The sequence below is a fragment of the Anopheles funestus genome, chromosome 2RL, assembly GCF_943734845.2.
Source record: "Anopheles funestus chromosome 2RL, idAnoFuneDA-416_04, whole genome shotgun sequence".
In the NCBI taxonomy this organism is placed as follows: Eukaryota; Metazoa; Arthropoda; class Insecta; order Diptera; family Culicidae; genus Anopheles; species Anopheles funestus.
The window spans coordinates 77,338,429-77,355,889 of record NC_064598.1 but is presented as its reverse complement, the minus strand read 5'-3'; the positions used below and the strand labels follow the sequence as shown (position 1 = coordinate 77,355,889).

The following is a 17,461-nucleotide window of genomic DNA, read 5'->3' as shown; positions in this document are numbered from 1 at the left end:
TGGATCCTCACAAACAAATAGTTCTTTTTTTTTGTTTTTTTTTTATTTGCCTCTAACCTTCTATCTGTTCAGGTGCTCCGGTTGGTACGGTTCGGATTATTTGAAAACAAATCGAAAATATTGTGATTCAAATTGTAATAACAGAGCGCTACTATTTGGGGCCCACAATCGTGATCAACTCCTACAAAAATCGCGTTTCGTCCTTGTTTTTTTTTTCTTCTTACGCACAAGAAAGGATCGCCGCTATTCGTTTCATCCTTTCTTCAAACGCTGAATGCTGCTCCTCCCTCGACTAGATGTTCAACGAATCTCTAGGTTAAGTATTTTCATTTCATTATTCAATTACGGCACAGGAAGCAAGCATCCGTACCTCGGGCGGGGCGGGAAAAGGATTCTTTCGTACAATCAAATGTTCGAATTAACCTCACCATCGGCATCCAGCAGCAATTGCGCGAGAATAAAACACCGCGCTCTACCGGCCCCTCGGCACGGCGGCGTGAAAGTGTCAAGTTTACCAAAGCAAAAAGCCGCCCCTGCATGTTCCCCCTTTTCTTTCGATTACCCCTTTTATGTTTCCACTTTTTTTGTCGAGTTTCAGCTGAACTTTCTCTCCCTCGTTTTATCCCTTTTTTATGGTGTTCTTTCTTAGTTACTGGTATATCTTCTTCTTCACGAAAGGATGGACCAAATTTACTGTTGTAAAGAATTGCACATCATAACACAACAAAAAACGTTGGCACACGAATTAACCCTTCAATATTACCTACGCACCGTGTTGGGTTTTTTTTTCACGTGTCTGTGTCATTCGATACTTACGATCCTTGGAACTAAACTGGAAAACACATTGAGGAAGGTACCGCTTGTCTGCACATATTTTCTAACAATTAAGTCAATTTAAGTCTACAAAAGTTTGTGTACATTTTTACAAAAAAAAAACATATTATAACCACCAGAAAAAAAACAAACGAGAAAGTGCGATAAATGATGTACAAAAGCTTTGAATTATGTTGTCAATCGTAAAAGATGAAGAATATTTTAGATTATGTCTTTTACTTAAAACAAAATCAGCAAGAAATATGTAAAATATAAGAACATTACACGAATTTGTTACAAATACCGAAATAAAGCAACAAATGCTTTCACAAAATAAGCTTAACGATTAAGCTTTTGAAAAACCGTTTCAAGTTTAAAATTTCAATTTCACTTTCACGCGATGTTTCAGGGCTGTTTTGAAGTTTACATTGGGCGGACGCTTATTTTTCACTCTCTGTGTTGTTTGTTCTATTTGTTCATTATTGGATATTTTATTCTGTTTAATTGTTTGCATAGATATTGTATGTTTTTTTAGCATAATATTGAAGTAAATTCAAATAAACAAATTAAATTTTAAGCGTTCCATCCATTCTTCGCTAATCCGAGGTTGATAGTTTTTCAGGTGTGTTGATTTTTGAACAAATAATATTCCGTTTCTTCTTTGGTTTGTTGCGCTCTAAATTCATGATAAATGACAAAGTGGGTAAAGAGACTAGGTGGGCTTATAGCTTTGACGCGGTAGACATATTGAAAACAAATTTGACGTTTATGGGTTCGATTGTGATACGTATATTTTCACTCACACACACAGCACACTCCGAATGATTCGCACACATACATTGACAAAAAATCGAACCCACAAACGTCAAATTTTAATTCATTTTTCTACAGCGCAGGTGTCAAATCGTTAGGGATAAGCCCACCTAGTCTCTTTACCCACTTTGATAAATGAAACGAATAGTTTCATGACAAAAAGGTTTAGATGACTGTTTCACAACAACGTAATATATTCTGCTTGTCAGCTACAATAGAGGCTCTTTCCTATGCACAAAGAAAAGGACGTAATGAACGTGCGATGTTTACACCAACGTATCATAAAAACAATGATGCTCTCGAAAATATAAAATGTGTAATGGATTTGGAAAATGTCCTATCAGATAATATTATTTCCAACGTAATATACATTTTATTAAAATAAATCTCATCGCACACATTTTTTAATTTTAAACCAAAGCAAGTGTAAACAGGTCTTAATGCATGCGTTCACAACTGTCAAAACTGACCAGACACGAAACGCTTCAGCGAACTATATACACCTTGGCTTACACAATAAACGTCATACGCGTCGGAAAGAAAATGTGTGTGTTTATTTTCCGCTATTTTGAAGAGTTTCTTGTGTGCATTTTTCAACTTCCGTAAAAATTGAGGCCTCGGTAAGCTTGTCCATCGAATTGGGCGGCAAAAGTGTACGGGCAAACGCTCACCGAACGGCAAAAAACCCCACCGTAAGTGTGTACAATTGGATACATTTGCCCTGCGGGGTACAGCGTACGGCACGCCGTTTGCCTTCAACACGGTTCGATTTCCACCATCATCGCCAAAGCATCACCTGGCGGCGTTGTTGTGTGTGGAGCTGACGAGTAATCAGTTTTGTTCAATTTTTGCAACATTCAGATTATCCTTGTTTGTCGCGGTCGTGGCTGCTAACCTTAGCAAGGACGTTGTGGACCGTGTCTGGCGATTACGTTTGGCTTCGCGTTTGTGGTTAACCGTGTGCGCCATACTTTTCACCGAATTAATGGCTACGTGCATTGGTGTGCAAATGTTATGATCGAGTGTTTGCCCTTTGGTGTAGCGAGATCGTGCGTGCGTGTGACAGTAACATCGGTTCGGTGTGCAAAATAAGGGCATTATCATTTCGGATGTTTCTCTGGCATTGACAGCACCAAAAAGGGTAGCAGTGTACCGTAAAAAGGAAGAACCCAGCGCCATTGTTCTTACGTACGAGCCAGCACCGCACGGGCGCAGCTTGTTGGCAGATTGTAGTGGGAAAGTAATCTCGCAGAATATCGCAGCCTGTGGTGCGTTTCCGCCGAAGGTAAGTAAAGCGCGAAGGTCGCCTTCGTGGTTGCTATTTTGCGTTCGCTTTTATGCTCGCCGTTCGTTGCGTGCCATGTTCTCCTTGTAATGTAGTTTTGGTTTATTTTTTCGTGTAGCATTTTTTTCGCCTCTTTTCACGCGGTTTATGAATGAACGTTCGCATGAGCGTTGAGCAAGCTGAGAGCGAAAGAGAGCTGGCTGGCGATGAGCATGAGAATGACGGCGAGAAAAATCATGAGTACGCGATTTTGATTTCGTAAAACACGTGAATTCTACGATGTTTCAAAAATATTGAGCACGAAACACGCATGTCGGCCTGGACATATCAACAAATCGCGTAACCAATCGTTTGCTTGTACCGAGTTTACGAAGCATCGTTTTGCTGTGACAAAAGAATGCTCGTTTTAATGCATCGGTTGATGTGAAAATAATTTCACCATGCAGTCGCAAGATAATAACGATTTCTTTGTCTAATGTGTGGTCAGAATCGCATCCTATCAGCATGGATTTATTCACAAAATATGGGATTTAGATAACACAAAATCAGCAAGCAAATGCCTCACGTCTTTGTGGTCTGAAATTCGTCCTAAAAAAACGAAATCACATTGTGGTGGAGACAAGGTTGGTCCTTCACACGATAGGACCAGTACCAATTTCCACGCGGACCATTCCCCCGTACGCGGTACTTGACTATCTTGCAACTGGTGAATATCGGCAAGGAAAGTCAGAAATGGCAAGCCAAGACCCCCTGCAGACTGTAGTGATAATGATGATGAAAGAGAAAAAGATGCAAAAATATTATAGATCATAGATAGAAAACACAGAAAGTCATCAAACGCGATTTGAAGCCGTTAATCATTTTTGTATTTGGCTGATCAAAATTCAATCAAAATACCTCAGTGATATATGGAAACGCCTAATATGAGCCCTTGTACATAACTATGTAACCCTTAACACGGAGCGGCGTGGGTATATTACAGGACAGGACCGGTATCAAATCTCATCGAGAATGTTCATCGTCACACAAAAGACAGGTATGAGACAGCAGGTCATTATGCCAATAGATAGAAAAAGACTGCACTTCTGGTATAATTTTTAAAATTACTTAATTCTCATTCTGTTGAAAAAAAACAGAAAAATAATGTTGAAAAAAAATATTTGTTGGTTTCTTAAGAACGTTTTATTACTGCCCTCTGTGGCTCCTACGTTGTGACTGACTCCTTGTTCCTCTTCCTTCGCTGACGCTGCCACCGCACAGTGGCACGTCATGTGGCTCGCTTTCAAGACATAAAACAAAAAATATATTACCAAACTGAACATGGCGGCCACCTAAATTTCGCAGAAATTTACCAAATAAACTTCTATTTACATCTTTTCATTTTCGAATGGTAGCAAACATATGCGCGAGACCGGTCTCTTATACTCTCCTAACTTGGTGCGAATATTTACGACCCTTACTACCCCATCTAATCCGGGAAAAAGTTTAGAAATGCGTCCTAGAGGCCATTGCAAAGGCATTTTTCCATCTTCCTTTAAAATCACCATTTGCCCCACACTTAAAGGAACGGCAACACGTCTACGCTGGTTTTCATTGTGCAATTCACATAAGTATTCCCCACGCCACCGCTTCCAGTGGGTTTGAATTATAAGCTGCAATTGCTCGTAGTGCCGCAATCGGTTGACCGGAACCGCAGTGACATCAATTTCGGGAACAGTGTTTAACGGCGCACCGATGAGAAAGTGCGCAGGAGTTAACACATTTAGCTCCGCCGGATCCTCGGATAGTGGCGTCAGGGGTCTGCTATTCAGTTGTGCCTCAACCTGAGACAAAATAGTTGCCAAGTCGCTAAACGACAATCGTCGCTCTCCTATCACCTTCGTCATGGTTCGCTTCACCACCTTTACCGCTGCCTCCCATAGGCCACCAAAGTTGGGAGCATGCGGCGGGATGAAATGCCACTTGATTCCGGCATCCGTTGCATACTTCAAAACTGCCTCTTTAGCTGAATCACTCCGCAACAGATCGTAAAGCTCCTTGAGATGGTTCCGCGCTCCTTGGAAGTTGAGCCCGTTATCGGAATAAACCTGGCTCGGTAGACCTCTTCTAGCGACAAACCGATGAAAAGCAGCCATAAAAGCCTGGGTAGAAAGCGACTCCACAAGCTCGACGTGAACCGCTTTAACTGAAAAACATACAAAAACACAAATATATGCTTTCTCCGATGCTGCCTTACGATGGACTGGCTTTAAGTAGACGGGACCAGCGAAGTCCACTCCTACAACTGCAAACGGTCTGCCAGGTGAGGTTCGTTCTGCTGGCAGTAGGCCTTGCGGTTGCTGTATAAGAGCCGGACTCAGCCGAAAACATGGAAGGCAACTTCTGCAGACCTTGTTCACCAAAGATCGCCCTTGCAACGGCCAGAATTCCCTCCGCATCATGCTGAGTGTCATTGTAGGTCCCCCATGCAGCGATATGCGATGATAGTATTCCGCTGCTAATCTCGAGAACTGCGCCCTTTTTGGAAGCACTAAAGGATGTTTGATGCCGAGTTCCATTTCCTTTCCGCGAAGGCGGCCACCAACTCGCAGAAAACCACTTTCATCCAGGAATGCTCCCAATGTTCGTATATTTGATTTCGCGGGCACTGATTTCCCGTTCGCAAGCTCCCTTATCTCTGAAGCAAAATGTTGCTGTTGCAAACGCTTCACGAGAACCATTTTAGCATTCCTGAGCTCTTCGATGGATAAATACTTATCACTGTTTTGCTTTACTTCTTTATGCCGATATTTGCCAACAACTCTCAAACAACGAGCTGTTACCCGCAACAATTTTTCGAAGTTGGAAAATCTGGCACACCAATCTTCAGGTTCATCAGTTTTAAGCACTGCTGTCGTGCAGATTCTTTTCTCGATTACTTCATCTTCCGGCATATCCGATGGATAACTCGTACGCCATTGCGATTCAGATAACCCCATCCAAGACGGTCCATGGAACCAGGATTCCTTCAACAGCAGATCGTGCGGAAGCGCCCCTCTGGAAACGACGTCAGCCGGGTTCTCTGTTCCCCTAACATGAAGCCACTTACACTCTTTAGCAAGCTCTTGCACTTGGGAAACCCTGTTTGCGACGAACGTAGTCCACGTGTACGAAGGCGACCGTATCCAATGCAACACGATAGTAGAATCTGTCCACATATACACATTCGTATTTAAAAATCCAAATACTTGGCGAACAGTTTTCTGCAATTTAGCTGACAACAACGCACCGCAGAGCTCTAATCTTGCCAAGCTTATACGTTTTAGTGGGGCTGGTCTGGATTTTCCTGCTAGCAGAGTGACCTTTACGTTTCCGTTGGAATCGACTGCGCGTACATAAATGCATGCTCCGTATGCTGCCTCGGAAGCATCTGAGAAACAGTGCAGTTGCAAAGTTGCAGGATCATCGACGATAGCATAACGCTGAAACTGTATGCTAGCAAGATAAGGAATTTGCGCATAAAAGTCATTCCAACGCCTTTCCATGTGGCTAGGTATGGGTTCATCCCAACTTTGTGTTGACAACCATAAGGCTTGCATTTGAATCTTGGCCCAGGCTGTGACAGGCGCTACCAAACCCAACGGATCAAATATCTTTGCCACCAATGAGTACACCTTCCGGCGAGTCCATGTATCGATGCTATTCTGGAGGCTAGTGCTGATAAATAACTTATCAGTTTCAGTATTCCACGAAACTCCCAAAGCCTTGGTCGGCTCTTCAACTGCCTCAAAGTTTTTTACCTTGGAAGATGCCATATCTTCCGCCGGCACATTATCCAATACGTTTGTTATGTTGCTGTTCCATTTCGTCAAATGGAAACCGCCCTTTTCCAATAAACATGTTAGCTGAGCTTGTAGCTGGATGGCCTCCTCCTCACTGTTGGCGCCTCCGATGTAATCATCAACGTAAAAATCCTCCAGTAATGCTGATTTTGCCATTGGGAAACTATCGCCTTCATCTAACGCCAACTGCTGCAGCACGCGAGTTGCCAAGAAGGACGACGATGCCAGTCCAAATGTTACCCTTTGTAACTCGAAAACATCGATCGGCTTGTCCGGCGAGTCGCGCCACAAAATTCGTTGATATCGTGTGTGGTCGCGGTGTACCTTTACTTGCAGATACATTTGCCTAATATCAGCAACCAAAGCAATCTTTCGCATGCGGAACTTGAGTAACAAAGTGAATAAAGATTCTTGTATGACTGGTCCAACTAAAAGCAGATCATTTAATGATTTTTCTGTGTCAGTTTTAGCGGATCCATCAAATACTGGCCTTATCTTGGTGGTTGTACTTGAAGCTTTGATAACAGGATGGTGCGGAAGGTAGTAATGGTTTTGCGGGTCATCGGTTGTTTCATCTATCATGACTTTCTTCATGTATTCTTTGCCAATGTAGTCTGCAATTACCGCGGAATATTCTTTCTTCAGGGTTGGATCTCTGTTAAAGCGCCGCTCTAACTGGAGGAACCGCTTGGTCGCATTTTCTTTGGATTTCCCCAAGCCTTCCTGCAAACCAACCTGAAACGGTAACCTTACAACATACCTCCCATTGACGTCCCGATGATGCTGACCAAAACTTGCTTCACAGTCCATATCCTTTTGCGAAACTTGTGGAGATTGCTGTAGTTCTTCTATTGTCCAAAAGCGCTCGATGGATTGTGCCAAATTCTCGGAAGATCCTTCGATCGTAGCGATGTTACAGCTCACCCTGAAGTCTTCAGCAGAAATCGTTTTTCCTACTGCTACCCATCCGAAAACAGTCTTCAAGAACGCCGGGTGATGGTGGCTAGCCGGAATAATTTCACATTTCGGATGCAGAAAATCTGCGAAATATTCTGCCCCTAGCAGCATGTCAATAGGACCCTTCTCGTCAAACTTGGGATCAGCTAAAACGATATTCTTGGGAAGCTTATCAATACCAATATGCACGCTCTTCGAAGGCTGATTGTCTGTTATCGCTGACATCACTAAAAAGTTTACATCTTCGTAAAATGCTCTGTCGTTTGACGCGACGAATGTTCTCGTTATTGGTGCATTTTTCGTCAAATTTCCGATTCCAGAGACAACGATTGACTCACTACACTTAGGAAGCTTCAAACGCTTATGAAGATCATTGGTCATTATATTGACCTGGGACCCATTATCCAACAGCACTCTAACGGCTATCCAGTTTCCATTTCTGCACTTTACTTGCACCATAGCTGTAGATAACATCACTTGATTTGAAATTGCAGATTTGGACTTAGGAAACGATGTTAACATGGTCACTGCGCCCACCGTAGGTTCTTCTTTCGTGCCTTCTTTATGCAACGTTTCGTGATGACGCTTATCACACTTCGTGCACCTCGCCCGAGAAAAACACTTCGCAGCCCAATGGCCTGGAGCCAGACAGTTAAGGCACAACTTTTTCTTGATAGCCACATCGTACCGTCCATCCACTGTCAATTCCAAAAATGCCTTACACAAAGCGATGGCATGAAGCTTTCCACAATGCGCGCATGTATTCTGTTGTTGTTCTGTTGCTAGGTTCGCCACACGACGATCGTTTTTCTGAGAACTGGTCGACGCTCGATGATCAACCGCGGTAGCGTCCAAAACACGACACTCCATTCGAAGAAATTCGAACAGCGATTCCACTGAGCACACGCTTTTGTCTTCCAAATGCTGTTCCCACTTTTGCTGTGTTTCTTCGTCTAATTTGGACAGCACTAATTCCACCAATAGCATTCCCCAGTTCGAAGAACTTTCGCCGAGCTGATCAAGCAGCTTTGTATTACGCTCAAAACCCTCGATAAGATGGTGGATTTCCTTTGCCTTTCGCATTTTTATTTTTGGCATACGCAACAGTTCCTTTGTGTATCTTTTCTTCAAAAGATACTCGTTCGCGTATCTTTTATTCAAAGCATTCCAAGCAGCTTCATACGCCGAACCACAAGTAGGAAAAGCATCCACAACGCTCGATGCATCACCTTTCAAAGCCCCTTTTAAATACATCATTTTCTCAGTATCAGTTATTCCGGTATTTTCATGAACTGCTGACACGAACAAACTGTGAAAGGGCAACCAATCTTCATAGTTCCCGGAAAATTCCGGAAGCGCAAGCCGCGGTAGACGAACTCTTTTTTCTTCCTTAACACTGACCGGCATGACGTTTTTGCTCGTAAAACTCTGAAGCTTTTCTTCAAATTCCCCAATCAACACCATGCATCGTTCATCTGTTTCATCCAATAATGCTTCGTTCGCCGCTACCGATCCTTCGATCAAACGCATTGATCTTGTTACGTTCTGGAACTGCTCCAAACATGATCGGACGCGTCGCAACCTAGCTTGCACAAATTTTTGATCACCTGGCGTGAAATTATGCAAAAAATCCTCTTGCCGTTGCAAGCATCGCAGGATTTCTTCACGTTCAGCGATTTTTGCCTTCAACGACTCCATTTTGTCTTCGTTGCTTGATTTCTTCTTCTCTCGGAAATCCTCTTGCGAGAAACCCTCGAAAACTTCCTCATCCGACTCCTCCGAGTGGTGCTGAGGCTGATTTTCCATTTAGGACTTGCCACTAAGACTTGTAAACGTTAACCAAACTGAATATGAACACTTATCCTGGTCACGGCACCATATGTTGGTTTCTTAAGAACGTTTTATTACTGCCCTCTGTGGCTCCTACGTTGTGACTGACTCCTTGTTCCTCTTCCTTCGCTGACGCTGCCACCGCACAGTGGCACGTCATGTGGCTCGCTTTCAAGACATAAAACAAAAAATATATTACCAAACTGAACAATATTATTATTTATTAAGTATTACGATCTACGCCGTATTGTCGAGGTAATTCTCCACTAGGGTTTTACATTATATCGTTTTTTTATAGTAGGAATTTCCTCCTACCAAGCTGCCTTATACCGGGCATACTCGGTTGCTCGTGTTTTCCTGATGTCCAATGTCCAATTCATAAATATCGTTGTGCCTCGATGTGCCACGTGCAACACTTCTTCTTGGCTTTAACGACCCTACAGGCCCTACAGGCCGGCCATTTCTGGCATACTAGACTTATTTTTACCACGTAGCCGGATAGTCAGTCCTTGCTACGGGGGAACGGTCCGGATGGGATTTGAACCCGGTCCGGCCGTGTGGACTGGCGCCGTTTATCACATGCACCACCAGGCCGCCCCACGTGCATTACTACTCACTACTATAAAGACAAACAGACGAAGCAACACTTACTACTTGTTTACTAGGAATTGGGAAACGTACACATTTAAACATTTAAACCGTCTTCTCTGACGAATCTGAAAATAATTTTCATATATGGCACTTCTCCTGTGGCCATTATGTCTCTAACTGGGACATCCGGATCCCTGTTGATTGCCGCTATTGCTGCCAACAGTGATCTGCTGACATCATCAAAGCCTTTACAAGACCACAGAAGGTGGTCTATTTCGTGATGTCCTGTACTGCAATAGCAAACCTTCGTTGGAGCCAGGTTTATACGCTGAAGGTGAGGTCTGAGCCTAGACATCATGCGGATGAACGCTCTTCCCTCAGGGATCCCGTCAAACCAGGATCGTAAGGAGACTTTTGGTGATATCGAGTAAAGAAATCTCCCGAGATCATCTACTTCCCATAACATACATTCTGTCAACGTGCTAGACATAATTCCTGGGGAGAGTGGGCATACTCGTGACAGAGGATGAGCCTATCATACAAATCACCTTCAGAAGCGTCTCTTTTTGCGAAATTATCCGCTTTCTAATTCCCAGTAATACCAGAATGCGAGGGAATCCATGCAAGCAAAATGCGAAATGCCTTTTCAAACAAGGAACTTAGGACCCTTAGAATTTTATGCACAAAATAGTCTGGGCTCTTAACAGACTTCACCGTTTTGAGTGTTTCCACAGCGCTTAGACTGTCTGTAGAGACAAAATACTCATCTGAAGGTCTGGCACTAATAAGGAGTAGTGCGTAAAATATTGCTGCTAGCTCAGCAATATAGATAGAGTGTTGAAAAAGATTGTAGTAGAACTTTTTCCACAACCATTCAACAAGACATCAGATCTGTCTTCAAATGCTGGCGTGACCATGTGTCCCATAATCATGACACAGAATCGGTTATTTAATGCAGGAAAATATAAAGTTAATGTCCATTTTTAAACCTTTTATTGACATTTTTTTTCAAGTGTTTTTCTATTGCTAAGAGGCAATAATACTCGCAAAACAAAAGTATAACAGGAAAAGTTGGCTCTCAAACCGCCTTGAGTTTTAACCAATTCCATCCAAAACCTTTGCAAAAGAAAAAAGGGAAATAAATACTGCACCTCCTACGCCGATTCTCGATGCTAAAAATTGTTTTCCTGAGTGCCGATCGTTTTGGTGATCTAACGCTGTTGGAATGGAATTGGTCAGGCAACACCGTCGGAAAAACATTTTTTTTCTTCCTCGTTTTGATTTTTCACCGGACATGCCAATGTGCGCACACGTTGGGTATTATGACCGTCACAAACAATCTGCCGAAAATCCAAAAACCCAAGCTACTTCCGAACGAATCGGCGGCAAGTCAATCGGGTGGATGAAACACTTTCGTGTGCCTCACGTGTGCGTAGGATGATGCTTACGAGCAAGGCAAATGTCTCCTTTTATTGAAAAGATTTTTCTTGTTTTCTTTCTTATATATAATGCCCGAAGAGTTCGGTTTATTGCTCAAATGCAAATTACGAATTTTTGGCGCGGAAGAACACGATAGGAATGTTCTTTGTGCCTCAATTTGCGCGTAGCAAAGTGCCTTTACTAAATTTACAACACCCAGTGGCATCCGAATTACATGATCAAGCTTTTGATCGCTCGATGATCGCATTCGATCGGGTTTGCGGCGGGTGAGAAACGCCTAAATGTGTGTTGCTCTTGTTTTATGTAATGCCGCAGTGCAACGTTTTGTTTATAGATTTTGTAGGCTTTGTTTGGTGGCTAACCTTGGCATCGGCATAAGGAACGCAAGGAACGCAATTTGCGTCGGGTTTAATTGCATCGGTTGCGACACAATCGGAGCACATTTCGGACACAGCCGAGATCGTGAAACCACAGTGCGTGATCCTCAACCATGCTTGAAGGTGTGTGATGCGCAAACCGATGGTATTTATTTCTTCAACCGCGTTTTGTGGCAGGTTAATGCTAAATAAATAATTATTAAAGTTTGGATATTTTTTATGGGAATCGTAATGAAATATTTCTCTCTTCATGTGTTCAATAGTATATAATTAGATTATTAATTAAACATTAAAAATATGTATTAAAATTAGAACATTTATTTTAAAGTACTAAACAATGTTTTATTATTGTTTTAAACACTTTTCACACCCCGGAAGTGTTTTTGCAGAAGGAAACGGTACAACAACCATGTCCCGTTTCCCATTGGGGTAAAACAGTTTTTTTTTCGGGTCGGTTCTTTCACCCCTAAACCCGGTGTCGACCCCGATATTTCGTCTATTATGCCGGTGGTGGTAGCGTATTTTGTTTCGGCTTGTTTGGTTACCATTACGCGCCCGGACGATGACACCCCCGTAAAGTCCTTGTTGCGCGGACGAACAACCAACCCGTTCAATCGTTTCCGTTGCTGCTGAAGAAGTGAACTCCCGATCGGGTTTTTCATTTCTTTTTTTTTTGCACTGTTAGTCTCGGTCCGCTTGGCACTTAACCCGGCACTTATATCATCCGTCAATCGGGTTTTCTATGTTTTTTTTTGTGGGGTTTGTTTGTGTCTCACTTGGCGCCGCCTGTAGAGCAGAATTCATCACTCACTTCCGGTGTGTGCGTATCCCTTGTAGGTCGTGCAACTTCGCCCGGGAAAAAAAGGAAATAAAATGTAAAACCCTACCCCACCTCAAAAGAACTGTTCAATCGGCAACACTTTAAGAAGATATCCTCTCCCTCTATCTCTCTATCTCTGTACCCCATTCATTCTTGCTTCCTACCCCCAAAAGCACCACAATTCAAATAGACGGAAAAAAATGCTTTTCAAATTAGCATCAACCCCTTTCCAACCCCACCCGGACGGCCGGATGTGTGTAGGTGGCGCGCGCGGTAACACGGCGACGCGCGAAACGCAAACGAAAGCGCAAGGTGCACGCAAGCAAAACACTAGCGATCAGGATGAACGGCAAACGGTCGGTGTCAGTCTCACCGTGGCCGTCGTGATAGTCGCAGGTTCGTCGCGCACGTTCACTCGTGAAGAAGTGTTTTTGAAGCTATAATAGCTTCAAACGAAAAACTTGAACCACGTTGGAGAGAATGGTCGTAGTGCGTGCCTTTGGAGTACGTTACCAGTAAGGGACAGTGAAGCCCTGTCGGGTATCAGTTTTGTAACTCTTTCCTTTCCAATGAGTAATTAAATTATACTCAAAGTCCCAAAGAAATATGTTAGTTCGATGCGTTAGTATAAGAACCTGAAAAAAAGTGTTCAAATGTGTGTTCAAGCTTTGAGAGAACTTAATGTATTATGAAGTGACAAAAGTAGTGTTCACCTGTCCAAGAATTTTCCAAACATTCAAACTCAATTAAAATTTCCCTGCCGAAAACAAACAGCAATATATAGATCGTGCTGCCAGTGTGTGTGTGTCACGTGAAATAGTGTCAAATAAAAAAAAAGGGTCTCATCCTTGTCCCAATTCATCTTATCCTACGCTCTATATTACCGCTTGCACTCTTGCGCGGTAAAGTGTGTGTTTATCTGCAAATCTCAACTCTGGCTCTTGCATAAAAGAAAACCGTAGCGTGAAAATCTTTCAACGCAACCATAAGCAAAAACCGTGCAAAAAAAAACAGAACAGAAAGCAACAAACAAAAATCCCCAAGGCGTGAAAACGATGGCTTGTCACGCAAATTTGTCCTGCGTTTGCACCTACGTAAGTACCCGATACTAAACGGTGTCTAATATAGTTCCAAAATTCTTTGTTTTTTAGGCCCTTTTTCAAGCAGGAATAAAGAGTATAAAGAGTATTTTCTGGGCGTGATGGTGTTGGAGTTCGTCAAAAGAAAAAAAGACCCTGCCCTATCCCTAGCGGATCGTGCTTGTTTTGGGGCGGGAAGTAAATATCTCAAGTATCGTGTTTGCCTTTTATTTCCGGACCGGTGGCCCAGAATTGCTTTTATAGTGTGCTGTTTTGTGCTGTGCTCAAAATACGGCACCCAAACAATCAAGCAGACTCTTTCGAGGTTTGGGAACTTTCCGTCTAGAACTCCTTCAAAGAAATGGGTAAAACACTTTCGTGCTGTGGGATTTTCACGATTGCTTTCCAATGCTATTACTCGACGATAGTCAATTGATCCTTAAATTTGTTGTGCAACATTTTATAAAACAATTATTGCAACTATTTGTCTACACCAAAACCCCCATCCGTCGACTGCAATGCAGTTAAATCGTTTTCATGCCTGATGAATCACGATACATTTTCTACGTGGAAAACAAAACAGAAGTGTGCATAATAACAAACAAATCGGTTAAAATCTTCAGTCCAAGGGTAAAACCCCCCGGTCTGATTTAGAACCGATTCGTATATTTGTTTTGTGCGTGCTTTGCTCTCTTTCCGGTTAAATAAAGCCTTTGCCTGCGTGGTACATAAATTTACCCTCATTTCTCAATGTCACCGTGAATGATATTATTAGTTTTGTAGCCATATTTTACGCTTTGATGGGCGGGTTTTTTTGTATCTACCCTTACGGAAAGTACTAACTATTTGGGAGCTAAGTGAATGTAACTGCAACTGCTTACTGCAGGGTGAAGGAAACCCATCAACTTATCAATCAAAATAAAACTTGGCTGTTTTCTAACGTTTGCGGGTTGTAATGAAGCTAATAGATCTAGAAGAGATGAAACATTTGTTTTGCTTACAAAATAATAACATGGTAAGTTTCCCCTTTTATGGCTATAAAGAATAATACTCAAATTGGATTGAATAAATGTTAACATATTCTCTTTTTTCCGTCGAAGGTGAACAACCTTTTTGGTGGCAGAGAAAAACAAACCTTCCAGACGATAACGAGACGATATCGCCAGACCAGAAGAGTTCGATATGCCGCTTTGAAACGGAACAAAAACCTGCACGATAATGCTGCCAATCAACACCATCGATGAATATTGAGCAGGACATTTCAAGTACCCTTTCGTTCTTCAAGCACTACCACTGCAAGCAGATACTTCCGGTATTCGCTTCGAAGTGCAATATTATTTTATCCTTTTTTTTAGATGTTTTCTTTCATTTTGGAAGTGAAAGGACTATCACGTTCAGTGGAATGAAGAGGAAACTTGCCAAAGGAATTTGAATTTAAAAAAATACTAATAATCAACTATCAAAAAAATGGAAAACAGTTGAACTGAAGCAGGAAGAAATAGTATGAGTTTATTACGTGCAAAAGAGGTCACATTTTATGCCACCTGTCAATGCACGGAAGTTCGGAAGCGATCTAACCCTTACCAGGCGAATTGAAGCATACTCCGCATCCAACGGTAACCGGTTTTATGTTGATGAAGGTTTCTGTTTTAAGCGGATTCATGTTGCTTTTGTCTTTTTTTTTTGGTTGGCTTCCGTTTTAGTATCCCGTCTAGTCTGGTGGGAATAAACCTGTACGAAGTGTACGAGCCTTATTGTTTTCACGGCAGGCAAAAAAAACCGACCACGATTCATACGGAACAGTAGTAAAATGAGCACTCCCAAACGAAGCGTGAACGATGAACTGCAGAATAATAAAGCTGGATAAAGAGAGAGAAAAGGAGAGCATAAAAATGGATGACACCACGTGAAGGATTCTCTCGGTGGTAACAGCACAACGCAAGGATCGCACGAGCGCAAACCCTCCGAACACACTGTGTAATGATGGCATTTTTACGAAGTTTCCATACCCTGCCAGGATTACGGCACCAAGGCACGGTGATAGCTTAATAGCTGTTCTACATCGTTCGCAAAAAAAAATACGGCAGCAAAATGGCTAACTCGAACGGAAGCGCTAGCGCAAAAACCCGTGCTCTTACAGTCCCACCAAAACGGTAACGGCTGCACTTGACGCCTCGGGTGATTTGTTGATTTGCTACTACCAACGACGCGCACGTTACCGTACCAGAACGTGCCGCGTGTCCCGGAACCAGATTGCGTAAGGAAGAGGACGTGTACAGTTCGTTCTATTTTACTTCTTCTCACGCAATAGTACGACAGCTCCTCTATTCGCCACCACGATATGAGGTTTTGTGGAAGGATCGGAATCGAAATTGGGTCACCAACCGTGTAACGATCCACGGCACCTGCCCGGGCTGATGATCCGTAAATGAAGGTCTAGTACCTGATATAATTGACAGACCGTACTTTGGAGCATTTTCCAACATTAAAAGCACACATCCGGAAGTGAAGCATGGAAGCCATACGAACTAGTACGTAACATTTGACCCAGACCAGAGCTAGCTGCCGGAAGATGTCAGCTTTAGTAGCACTTCTTATCCACAAATGTTTGATGAAATGTAAACCACCCGTTAGAGGCTCGTAGCAGCATGGTCGTGATTACCACAACTTAGCGTACGATGGGCTGTGTACGTCACACACCATGGCATAAACTTAATCCCTCAAATCGATACTGGTCGATAGGCATGTATAAAGGAAACGCATATAATGTTGCACCCTTCGAGACAGGCAAGCGAATGCTTCAGCATACGCTTCAGCGCATTATACGCTAATCGATTCGGTGTGTAGCACACATTGTAACTGTGCAAAAACCTGTATCTAGCGAGAACCGAGCGCATTTCGTGTGCCAAATGCAGCAGCAGTATCGCATTTTTATTGAGCACTCAAAATATGCATTGGCGCAGTACTAAATTACTGTGTCGTGTCATGCCTCCCCCCCGTGGGTGTTTCACCCAACCACGTTCCACCGTTTTTGGTGTCTGATCCTTTCCAACGCTTTTCGCTACGGATGCTCTTTTGCCAGTAGCGCGACAGCGCCATCTCGTCCACTTTCACGTGCATTCATCGGATGCCGCGTGTTGACTGTGTGCGCGCGCTCAAAGGCCTAGATTTGTTGGGGGATATTTTTTCTTCTTTCCTTTCTTTGTGATGAAAAAAAAGTGTGTAGAGAATGGTACAGACGAGGATAATGATGAAAAGGTAGTTTTGTAAGCTTCAACATTCAGCACCACACGAAGTCATCAACGGGCGGGCCGTGCACGAGAGCAAAATGTTGTTCATCTCTGGAGCTTTTTTCCGGAGCTTTTCTCCTTTCGATTGTGGATCATTGGAACGAGGTGGTTTTCCTGCAAAGTGAGGCGAGCGTGTAACGTTTCTGTGTTTTGACGACAATGTATAAAGAGGTATTTTTAATGGCATTACAGATTTACAATTCGTGATAATTCGTGGTATTTTTATAAGAAATTATTCTTGGTGATAGTGTTGTAAGTGAGTTAAAATAGGAAATGTTTCATTTCGTTTTACCATCCATCAGTGAACGGAAATGCTCGTGCTCTCATCATAACAAACGACGCACA

The 17,461-nt window shown here is 42.8% G+C and overlaps 1 protein-coding gene across 6 annotated transcripts in view; it reads left to right on the top strand.

Moving 5' to 3' along the window:
- LOC125763901 (tubulin monoglutamylase TTLL4) overlaps positions 1–17,461 on the top strand; it is a 73,081-nt gene that overhangs the window by 42,351 nt on the left and 13,269 nt on the right. Inside the window, exon 1 of one of the 6 annotated variants that reach the window (XM_049427594.1) lies at positions 2,159–2,911. The exons of 3 other annotated variants lie outside the window; for them this stretch is intronic. Coding sequence is in view for 2 of the 3 variants with exons in the window: in XM_049427592.1 (XP_049283549.1) it covers positions 13,803–13,841 (39 nt within the window). In the remaining variant the exon portion in view is untranslated. Of the gene's footprint in view, positions 1–2,158; positions 2,912–13,105; positions 13,842–16,839; positions 17,288–17,461 lie in introns of those variants that run through there. 2 more of the 6 variants (XM_049427592.1, XM_049427593.1) reach the window with 2 other exon arrangements.